Raw genomic sequence first — 12,323 nt, forward strand, 5'->3', positions numbered from 1 at the left:
TGCCACGAAATCGTGCACTCTCCTTACCAGAGAAAATGCCGTTACCCCCAGCGCGCCCCCCACTGCTCCAGTGCAAGAAGCAGACTGCGCCATTAGCTAAAACTGCAAAGTAACTTTAGATATGTTTTTTTTCTTTACGTCAGTTGATGACAAACCAACACCACATACCCATTTTTATGTCTCCTTCATGTTTATATTGCATTGAAGGATTCAAATATACATTTTTGTTTCTTAAGCACATTTCTGACTGTTCAGACTATTCAGAAATAACTATGAATCTTTCCTTTGTCCTTTTGCACAGTTTTCAATATTAATGTAAAATGCTGTTTAAGTTTGTGTTTTATTGTTGAATATCAGCTTGACATTAAATGCATTTAAAAAATGTATTTTGTATCCTGTGTTTCACTGCTACTATTTTTTCGCTTCCTGAAGTACATATTTAAGTACATTTCCTGATGTGTCTGCATTGAAGGTTTTGACTCAAATGAGTGAATTCTGGTGACAGAACAGATAAAAAAACATTCTATTCCGTATATTCATTTAAATTGCCAAACTCACTGGATCCCTTCGGGGGTTGCTGGAGCCTATCCCAGCTCAGGTCAGGTAAAGGCGGGGTACACCCTGGACAGGTCACCAGTCCTTTGCAGGGCCAAGCAAGACATTCATATTCCTACCAAGGGAAAGTTCAGAATCCTCATTAAACCAGCAATGAAAAATATTAAAATGATACTCATTGTGTTAGAAATACAGTACATGTATCATTAACATGGGAGGATTATGAGCTTTCAATATCCTAATTCAATCCAAGAGAATTTTCTCCTGAAGATAATTTTCATTTTCATCCTTCCAAATGTTTATTTAGTGTAAAAAAAATCCATGTGGTTGCCTTCAACAGACCTTTATTTTAAAAGGACCTTAAATTAACTACAGCTTATTAACAAGTTTTAAACTCTTAATACAAAACAATAAATTAACCTACAAAAATAAAAATGCATAACAACAATGACAAAACAAAAGGAATAGCTATTAGAAGTAGTATCACTCAATTTCAAGCTGGATCAAAGTCCAAGAAGCAAAATTAGGAAAAGTACCCAATTAGGCCCTCATCCTTTAACGTTTTACACCAAATGTTTTCACTGGACCAGGTGAAAAAAGGAAGAAACAACATCTGACTTTCCTGACTGTCCCACATTGTGGACTTGTGTTGATTAAAAAATGCCTTTTGCCTTATTGAGGATACATAGCCTGATAAAGCAGCTGTGTCCCAATGTCCTGCGGTATCCTCAGAGAGAATTCGCATCATAACAACACCTGTGAAAAACCACTGACAGGAAAAAATGCTTTGGAGTTTATACGATATGACCAGCAGAGGTCAGGAGTTCCATTGAGTCAGCACCAATGAGTTATTTCGCTAGAGGAAACACGCCCGCTTGGGAAGCCTGGCCGGCGGTGGAGGAGAGCGACGCCATCTTGGTGAGGTCGTCGGCGCCCACATGACAATGCTTTCCATAGCCTTTAGTGGCATCCAAGTAGCTTTTATATAATTTATATATATTCTTTTCTCTATATATTTATAAATATATACAAATATATTATATATATATATATATATATATATATACATCATTTGTTGTTAAATAAGAGAAACAGTCAGCCTCAAAAGCTCAAACTTTAATGAAAAATGCATAGTAGCAGGACTTCTTACAAATAAAAAAAAATATTACAAAGAATTTTTTAAAACAATTTTTTTAAACATGTTGAAGTTTTAGACCTCTTTGACATGTAATTTAAATTATTGAGAAAAGCCCAACCATAAGTCAATAGTAAGTCAATAATAATAATAAATAATAAGAATATATAAATAATAAGTCAATAATAATAATAATGAATCAATAAAAAATAATTATAATAAATCAATAGTAAGTCAATAATAATGATAATAATAAATGATAACAATATGTCAATAATAAGTCAGTAAAAATAAATAATAATAATAATAAATCAATAAGTCAACAATAAATCCATAAGTCAACAACAGATTTACCTTAAAAAAGAAAAAAAACAAAAACAAAGAAAAACAATAGATTTACTAATTCATGTGAGTGATCAATTTGGTGTTACACAGATGGTATGGTGCCAGTCTGGTCAGTCCTATCAAAATCTGGTTCCACAAAATGTTTTGAACATAGCCAGACTGTTTTTCTAGTTGGTACCACAGTGATCCATCTGGGTTAGCTCTTTTTATTGCTTAGGCCCACCTTTTCCTTAAGTCTGAGTCCATTGGAAACCTGCGAGAAAAGTTCAGTCACTGAGTCAGAAATATATAAATCTTTATTACTATAATAGCCTAGTCCGAGTATTCTGTTTATATGTTTAACACAATTAAGTTTACATTTATGTCAACAGCAAATTATACGTACATCATGCAGCATGTTGATAATAAAAGCCCTGCAGCATCATGCATGTCAACATGTGTTCTATTAATGATGCCCCTGCAGCAGTGAAAGAAAAAATAAATAGTACTTACCTGTGAAATGTTATGCCTTCGGACTCATTTCTCCGATTTTTGCAGTTGAAACCCGCACAATGAACTGGTATTTTGCAAAAAATGTGTTCACATGGATGCACTGGAGCAGTGACTTGACCTCACCAAGATGGCGGTGCTCTCCTCCCATGACGAATCACGTGATGTCTCCTCTAGCGATGAAACTCATTGGTCAGCACCATCAAACCCTAACCTCACTGTTACCCTACAGGCAAGGATTAGGTACTGCATCGATTCCACTTTCATAAAAGGATAAAGTATTTCATTTTAAAGATCTATACTGATGAGAGTTTTACCTTTCTTTTGAAATGAAGTCGATTTGCGAAAAGTGCATAATGTGACTCAGCAGAGTACGGAAGAAAAATCACATTTAAAATCATGAAAGTTCAGCTGAATTAAAAAAGAAGTGTGTTGCTGCACTCCAGGGGCAAACTGAAAGGAAGTGACAGTAAAGACATTAAAACAATTTTTGTTCAGTTTTTAAACATGTTCATCTTTTAGTCAGAAAGGTCATGAAACTATCAATGGACACGTATGCAGAAAAAAATATTCACTCTTTTAAAAATCACGAGTCAAAATGATGGTTTTTAACCAAGCCGTGTTTTCCCTTGTTTATGAAAAATACTTGGCTTTAGTATAACTTTATTTTGTTGTGTGTTGAACACCTGAAAGCCTCCAGCAGATGAATTGGCACTGCAGTTAGGCTGCAACAGGAGATGTATTTAGCTTCTAACCAGGCACAGGAGCCATGTGCCTTGAAGCAGGCCTCCCACAACGGGCAGGATAGAGAAGGATGTGAAGAGGATCTTTGTCTCCAGTGGATGATGAGCACTGAGCTGCCATATCCGGAGGGGGTGAGGGTCCATGCAGCACATTCAGGTCTGGCCAAATCAAAGCATCCACGGAAGTAGCATCCCTTGCCTAACGATGTGTCCATGAGTACCATTGCTCATTAGGAAGGAGCAGGCAGACGAGCCCTTGTCCATTTTGCAGATATTCATTTCTTAAAGCAATATTTCAGAAAGGTACCGTAGTCAAACAGAGGAGTACATCATGACAAATGATGTAAAGAAAAGAAATCCACAGCAAATCTGCTAGCAATTTTATTAGCATGACTTTCTTTAAAGTCATGACAGCAAGTAAAGTTTTTTCCAGACTTGGTGCTAAAATGTTTCACGACAGTGTAATAACCATGTGCAAAGGGGTTTAGGATTTTACATAAACTGCATGCATTTTCCATTGCGTTGTTATGATGAAGTGGGATGTAGCAAGACCAGGATCTCTGAAGCTCTATTTGAGTCTATTTGAGAGATGAAACAAAGTTAAGGAAATAATGTAGACTTGTTAACACAGTGGTGGAAGGTTTATGATGTGGGATGACTTTGCTGTGGCATGATGCTGATGTTCAGCAAATCCTGATTTGACTCCTCTGTATTCAAAGAAATGTAATCTAGACTTAAAGTCTCACTCCGATCATTTTCCACTCATTCTTAGAAATACAATTGTAAGCTTCATTTTTTTTCTATAAGTCCTCCATAATCAAAATATCCCTCAAGAACATGTTAAAAACACCAAAAAAACTATTTTCATTGAAAGGGTCTTTAATAGAAAATAAGTGCATTTGGTTGCAGTAATCGTGATAAACTAACTAAAAATGATCACTAATTATTATTGTAAAAGCCAAGGCCTCATAACATGTTAAAATTATCCTAAAATTCTTCTACATTTGAGTTTTACGTTAATTTTTTTATTTATTGTTTGCCATTTTGAAACTTTGCTCAAACAGATGAGTTTCTGTTTCCTTGACAAGAATCCTGTTTGACATGGCTGCAGATCAACAGATGTGGCTGGTGCAGTGACAGGTGGAGTTGACAGGATCCTGGTAAACAGTGAACAGCAACGATTGACAGGTGGCGTTAAAGGAGATCCGTCTGATCTCCCAATCCCCCTCCTGAATGTGCCAAATGAAAACAACATTAAAATGCAAACACTTGGCTGGTGCAAACGCTGCGGTGGGGCTTAACATTGTTCTTAAAGATGTGGACTATTACAGTAAAGGGGCCACTTTCAGGTTAAACTAGACAGATTACTGAGACAAGCTGATTACCAAGGGGAGCCCTAACATGGTAACAATTTTAGCCATCATCAGGGAAAGAATAATGAGGGAGACCTTAGAGATAGTGAGATTTGGAACTTCTCAAGCTTCTTATGTGTGGCATGATTAGACATGTTAAATGGAGTATTTTTAAGTTCAAGTTAATAAGAAATTTGACTTTATTCCCAGGGTTTATGAAACATTAGTGTAAAGGACCAAGTCCACAGCAAATCCAATTGAAAACACAACATTGCCTCATTTGTTTTATTCTGCTCAAAAAACACAAACTTCACTCAGTAATTGGATTAACGCTGACTATTGAATATCTTATTACACTGGGATCTCAAATAATATTATTTAGACTAAAGAGGAGGAGACAGCCACATGCAAGTAAAGACAAAAGCAGCAAAAGGCTCTGATAAAACAGAAAACTGCAGGAATCAGCATGAAGATCCCAGTGAGGAGCAATTAAAACCAAGGTGAGGATATGCTGTAAGAATAATTGAAAGCAGCTGTGACAAAATAACGGAAACCAGGGGAGAACTCAGGCAGGAAGTTACCCAAACAAAGACAGAGAAACACAAACAAACAGAAAAGCGAGATTTGGTGGGAAATTTGCAAAAACACAAAGAACCCTTGTAAAGTGAACACACACAAAGAAAACATAATTTTTTGTTTGATTTTTCGTAACTAACAAAATGGAAGAAAGTCAGATGCAAAGGTTTGAGGATTTTCCAAATTCGAATAAAATAGATGGGTTAAAGGTGGAGACAGCTCCTTTTAAGGATTCCTTCTTGTTTTGGTGCATCTGAGACTCTGCTGTCTAGACTGGAGATGGGCTCATCATCATTAGCAGTGCAGCGTAAGCCTTAATCCTCTACTGTTTTTCATCTCACAACTGGCTGCACCTTGATGCACACAACACTTTTGTTGCCTAAACAAATCCCACCAGCTCCTACTTCTAGATTTTCCTTTAAGGAAATAACACAAAAAGCAGAATATTGGCACAAAATAAACAAAATAAATAGTTTTAATAGTTTGCAGCATTAAGACAAGAAAATCCACAAAGCTTTCATCAAGACTGTAATTTCAAAAAGTAGGGAAGCATATTAGTTGATCTCAAGTTTCTAATATTGTTTCTTTTTTCTCTACTTAAGTAACCCTTGTGCTATTCTACGCACTTTAACATTGAGAGTTGGGTCATCTAGACCCACTAGACAGTGCTCTGAACCATTTTTCTTCAATGATTTGTGATCTTCACTGGTGTCCATGGATTACATGAAATCTTTCCACCTTTATCCACCTTTGTCATGGTAGGGAGAACACGTCAATGGAAGGGTGGGGTCATAGGATAGCACATGGGTTAAGCTAAAGTGATATAATTCTATTAATTACAAAATAAAAAATCCAAATTGCAAAACCTTGGTGAGTCAAACATCTGAGTTGCGTTGTGCCTTTTTGATTTTACTTTTTGTGTTGGTATTTTGTGACTTTACAAACCACCCTCATCCTGTGCAGCTTCTCTGGAGCCCATTCCAGCCATATTTGAATGGAGGCAGGGCACACCTTGAATTATCTCCCTCCTTGGTTTTGGTCATAATTTGATTAAAAAAATGCTTAAAAATGTGTTCATTGTGTGGGTTCCAAAGTAACAAAGACAGAAAAAGAACTGGCTGGTTACTGGAGATAAACTCAAACATAGTGACAAACGCAGTCTTTGCTTAAACACAGCCACTCCTCTTCCTTCTGCAAGTCTACCATTGACTTTGTTGGGCTCCATTACAGCCATTGTGCACCAGACTCACAGATATGACAAGCAGGAAGATGAAAAAGTGGGAGCTTAGATGAGATCCTGATTTATGATCTGCGCTAAACCAGCTAATGGGTTTGCAGTCATCTGTAATTCTTTTCTCTGTACTAACGTGTTGTGAAAAATGAAGAGGTGGTGGTGAGCAAGCGCTGGTTGTGTGTGTGTTGCAGTCTGGCAACAGGTGGAGGAATGACACAAAGAAAGTAGGGTTAGCGCTGACAGCCCCAGGAATGTGTTAGGTCTCTGTTTACACGTAAAAGAACACACACATACATACACACTAAAACACGTAGGCCACATTTGCTGCTGCTGCTGCTGCTTGGGTGGGATGAAGCAGAAAGATCTAAAGGAGGACAGCAGTTGTGTTTTGGTTCAGATGTCCCGTTTGGGTGTGGCAGCCTCTGGCTGACGACAGCACTCAGATTCAGACACCTGTGTGGGCCCGTGTGAAAGCGTTTTCTCTCAGCTTTGGAAATAAAACTTGTGGTGTTGCCAGAGCGATTAAAGGTTAAAAGTGTTTTGGAAATGTCCTTGCTGTTATTAAAACCGCTGAAATGTCTGCCACTAGGCACCAGGGAGACAAAATTATAGTTTCAGTGTCATGTTCTTGAACTTGATGACAAAGGTTTAATGTAGACTGAATTCCCAGCTGCTAAAAATATTTTTGAATATAGCTAGTACATTTTTATACTTTTTTATTCCTGTTCTCACTTTGTTTCTTTTCTTTTTGTCACTTCAGTTAAAAAAACAGCAATTAAAAGCTACTGACACCAGTGACTGTTACTGATCCAGCAAAAATCCTTTATTTTCTTTGGAAACAAATCATAATTATTTATAATTGTGAAAACCAGGCAAAGTAGATGTTTTGTTTGTTTTGGAAAATCCCTTTTTTATGTGTTAAACACTGTTAATGAATCTTTGAACAAAGGCAGTTCATCACCTTTATCAACAAAATATTCCTCTCTGAATACAGGAACATTTGAACACCTCCATAAACATTTTTACACGACAAGTTTGATTGATGGACCTGCTGGCTCCGTGCAACCCTGACAGGAGCTGTGACACAAAGAAATTGCATGCAGTTATGTTGCAGATGTGAAACTGTACTGGATAAATCATCTGGAGTGTAACCAGGTAATACATTTGAGGATATAGAAACTTGAGTGTTTGATTTTTCAGGTTGCATGCTCATGAGGTCATGTCAGACCTAAGAGGCTTCATGTCACAATTACAGTTGAATAAAAAAGAACACTGTAAAAAAAAGATATATTAAGAAAGTAAAAAAAACCCAGGTTTCAAGAATTTATTTCAGATCTTTCTGTCTTACAAAAAAAACAAAAACAAAAAATTTCAATAGTTTTTCAATAGCAAAATAATCTTATAGTTTGAGAAAATGTGACTTTTTGAGTAACTGGACATGTGACACGGGTTCAAGAACACATTAAACGTGCAATCTAGAATGCGCATTTAGCCCAGGTGATTTACACAGGACAAGCAGGAAGGGCTTTCTTGTTCTTCTTCTTTTCTACTAGCACATGTCCGCCACCCACTGTTGGAAGAGAGTTGGTCGAAGTGGTGCAAATCTCGTGAATCTTGCTCCAGGCCTTTTCTTTCACAGCTCTATTCTGATATGGTAAACCTGGTGTCATGTAAATAGCAATTATTACCGATAATTTCTCCTCCGTGATCATGATCCAAACAGTTGGCACCTCTGTGATTTTGTCACAACCATATCAGAGTCCTTGATTGGTCTAAGTTTAACTTTCACCACTCGTTCAGTGGCTATGGGTTTTGTACATAGAGCACAAAAATGGTCCTAAAAATGTGCGTGGTTACACACGAACGCAAGAGTTTTGAACGCGGAAGCCCGTGTGCGTGTTTACATAGACTTTTCTTTGAAACTGGTCGCTTAAACACGCGTTGCTTAGGGGGGTATGTACATATAGCTTCAGACCATATTGCTACCCAATTGACAGACTTTTTGCTTATTTTCTGTTTACTCAATCTTTAAGCACAAAGATGAGGTGAAAGATATTTAATGAGGTTACACAGCTCACACTTGCTTTGTGAAACATTTTGTACCCTAAATACCCTGCACTGTTTTTTAACTCAGACAAAAGGCTGGCATGGAATTGTAACGTAAGCTACAGGGGACTTTAAACTTTGGCTTGTTAAAAATATCAGAGGACAGGAGAAACATGGATGAGCTGCCTGTATAAAAACTTTAGGAGTGATGTAAATGCACACCCAAACACACGAGCAACTCACATAGACCCTGCATGTGTGTAGATAACATTTATGTGCATTCAGAGGCTTAACACAGCTGTTGTCTTTGTGGTCAGGATGTCTCTGCTGCTTGGGTCAGGTGTTATTCTGCCTGAGTTCTCCAAATAGTTAGGCTAATAGCATCAGACAAGCTGTCAGGCCAGCTCATCACAAAAACAGAAACTTATCCGGCCTGTTTAGCTTGCATGATCGACTCCTCCCGCTGTCTTAGCATGCTGGTGGCTGCAGGGCAATGTACAGATTCTTTTGTTTGTTTAGGTGCAGCACAAACCTGTGGGATGAAGGAATTTACAGTGTACCTGATGCATCTAGTACTTTTTGACTGTTGCTGATGGAAGAATAAGTTATTTTGAGCACTCCAATATCTGCAAAGTGTGCAAAGTTAAAAAGCCAGTCGCCACCAATCCATTGCACATCCCATCCTGAAGTCTTTTGCAAACTTAAATGCAGAAGACTACAGTGCAAGACCTGCTGCAAAAATAATATTGTTTTACTTTGTTTCTTTTTTTTTTAGCATCCTCAACTCAGATCCGTCTTCTCTCCTCTCCTTTATCGGAAAAATCCGGCAGCTCAGTGAGTTGCATCTACTGCTGTCTGCATCCTCTCCCACACCCTCCCCTGGACCCCAACAACTGCTCCAACTGCATTTTCTTGTCAGGACAGACAATCATTGACTTGTTTTACAGGCCAGCTTCTGCCACAATTAGAGCCCCGCTTCCTCTTACTGCTGCCCGCTGAATGGTGTTTGCACCCATCAGAAGTCCATCTGTAGGTCTATCCAAAGGATCTCATGCAGAAGGGAACAGTTTAAGAAGTGTTTATTATTTATATATTTAAATAACTCAATCTTTGTTTACATCTTAAATAGAAACAAAGACTTTTGGTGTTCTAGATTACTACGCACTCTTGCAGAAATCCCAGCTGAGAATGGAATACACACTCTGAGGAGGGCTGGTGCTTTGCATAATCTGGTTACAGTCTGAATACTGGCTGTAAATCAATACAGATTAGAGGTGTGTGAGTCTGAAGGTGTAAAACCAATGCAAGGTCCATGAATAACAAAGCTTAACCCCTTAGAGATACTCTACTCTGAAATAACAGAACAGTCGACTGAAACTATAGATTAAATATTTACGTTTTTCCACCCCGACTTTCTCTTCTTCTGAATAATTAGGTTTAGGAGATTTCCATTTCACCTTTTTTGAAAACAGAACACGCAAGGCGTCAATAAGTCAGGTTATAGCTTTATTGCAGTAGTTAGTTACAACATTCTCAGAAAATAAAACATTGTACATCAACATAGAACATTTAATAAAGTTCCTTTGCCCACCTTCTTTAGTGCTGTGACTTCACTACAAACCTCCACACCCCCAGCCCTGCTCTGCTCCTCAACATTTGTCATCTGCCATCTACCCCTCTGTCTCTTTCCACAAGCTATATAATTAAGTCACAACACCTTCCACCTCCCTCCCCTTTGCCTCTGCAAACATGAGGCTTTGAAGACTCTGCTCCACATACCTGCAAACACAATCTGGACAAGTGCTTCAAAGAACAACAAAACAACAGCAAAAATAGTATGAAAATTCTGAACAGCTTTATGTTTCATTCAGTGTAAAAACAATTTCACGCTCGTCAGTTTGCAATTCTGAAGTCTGTCCTCCTGTAAGCGATACAGCACTGGAATCTCACGAAGAATCAAAAAAGAAATAAACAAAATATAGACGTCATCTCTGAGAATTTGAGGACTAGAGCAGATGAGGAGCTCAGCCAGCTGGCTCCAGCTTCTCAAGTCCACAGCGTGGCATCAACTTGTTGATGAAGTATAGGAGGCATTTGCAGTGAAATTCATGACAGTGGGCAGTGACGCTACAAAGTTCATCGTCTCATCTTACTAGCTTCAAACCACGGACATGTAAAGTCTGTATTTTTACAAGTGTTCCAGTGGTTGCAGCTGTGACTGTCCTGCAGCCTTCTGCTCCTCATTTCAGTCCCTAGACCTTGGTGGCCAGAGACTGAACCTCTGACTTCTGAGTCTGGGCACTGAGAGTAGAGGACATGGAGCTCATGTGACCATGCATTGCTTTCTTCAGGTTGAGCAGGCACAGACACTGGGAGCGAAAACGAAGGTCAAAGAAGGCATACAGGAAGGGGTTGAGGCAGCTGTTGATGTAGGCCAAACAGGTTGCATAGGGGTGAGCCAGCAGCAGGAAGCGGAGGAAACCGCAGGAGTTTGGAGCAAGGTTCAGGTAGGAGAGAGAGTCCATGCTCTTCAGCACGTGGAAGGGAGTCCAGCAGATTGCAAACACCACCACCAGTGTGGTAATGATCTTCAGTAGACGCTTTTTCTTCTGGTCTTCCTTGCGCAAGTTGTTGAAGTGGCGGGTGACTGTGCAGCCAATAAAACAGTAGAAGATGGTCATGGCCAAGAAGGGTAGAAGGAAACCCAAGGCAGATGAAGACAGACTGAGTCCTGCAATCCAAAGGTAATCATGCCTCTGGTTCATGGTTACCAGACTGAAGTCCATGGCACAGGTTGTTCGGTTGCTGTTTTGGTCGTTGACTGTGGTACGGAATAGCAGTGTGGGCACCGCCAGGAGACCAGACATGAGCCAAATGGCACCCAGAGATGCCAACATAGTCCCTCGTGAGCGGAGCCTGCTGCTGGACAGGGAGTGAACAATGGCCAGGTATCGATCAAAGCTCAGACAGGTGAGGCAGAAAATGCTAGCATACATGTTGACGAGAACAACATAGCTGCTAATCTTACAAAGAGCCACGCCGAAAGGCCAATGGTAGCCCAGAGCTGTGTACACAGCCCAGAGAGGTAGGGTTACAACAAAAGTGAGGTCAGCAAGAGCCAGGTTTCCGATGTACACATCTGCAGCCCGACGTTTAGACTTGGACCTCCACACAGTGAAGATGACCACGCCGTTCCCTGACAGGCCAAGGATGAAGATGAGCATGTAAAGCACTGGGATGAGAGAGTAAGAGGGCTCCCACTCAGAGTAGTCACATGCAGTCTCATTATCATCATAGTATTCATAATTGTCCATATACTCCCCACTGGTGGTCTCCATGTTCATGTAAAAAAGGTCCTTTCAATAAAAAAAATAAAAAAAAGAGTCCTAGTTCCCAGGAGTGAATCAGGTCCAGAACGCAGAACAGCGGTGAAGCTGGAAGTTAGGCTGCTCAGATGAGAGTGAGTAACTCGCTGGAGCGGTCTGCCTTTTTAAACTCGGCCCTTTTCTACACCCATGCTCCCCTCCCAGGACGACCCCCCCCCCCCCCCCACTCCCCACGCACACACACAAGCACTGAAACATCTTTCAGCTCTTCCCCTCCTCCTCCTTCATCTCCTCTGCAGCCCATCCTCTGCCAGCAACATAAGGATCCCAAACATTCCCCTTGAGTTTCCATTATGTGTGTTAAACACTGTAATAAACTAGATGAAGAAGTAATAAAATAAAATAAAAGTAAATACAATTAAATTAAAGTAATCTCTTTAAAAAAAAATCATGTCAATTAAGTTCTCCTTTTGAATTTCTTTTCCTCTTCTCTTGTGCCAGAACAGGTCTGGACATCTCTGT

General features: G+C 39.4%; 1 protein-coding gene across 1 annotated transcript; it reads right to left on the reverse strand.

Moving 5' to 3' along the window:
* Positions 1-9,960: 9,960 nt before the first annotated feature.
* LOC101157704 (apelin receptor A) lies at positions 9,961-11,949 on the reverse strand. Its single transcript, XM_004072521.4, has one exon. The coding sequence runs from the start codon at positions 11,817-11,819 to the stop codon at positions 10,728-10,730; it is 1,092 nt and encodes a 363-aa protein (XP_004072569.1). The 5' UTR covers positions 11,820-11,949; the 3' UTR covers positions 9,961-10,727.
* Positions 11,950-12,323: the final 374 nt, after the last annotated feature.

The sequence above is a fragment of the Oryzias latipes genome, chromosome 9, assembly GCF_002234675.1.
Source record: "Oryzias latipes chromosome 9, ASM223467v1".
Lineage (NCBI taxonomy): Eukaryota > Metazoa > Chordata > Actinopteri > Beloniformes > Adrianichthyidae > Oryzias > Oryzias latipes.

Excerpts from the sequence above, each read along its gene's own strand:
- LOC101157704 (XM_004072521.4), bottom strand. The coding sequence starts at position 11,819 with ATGAACATGGAGACCACCAGTGGGGAGTATATGGACAATTATGAATAC.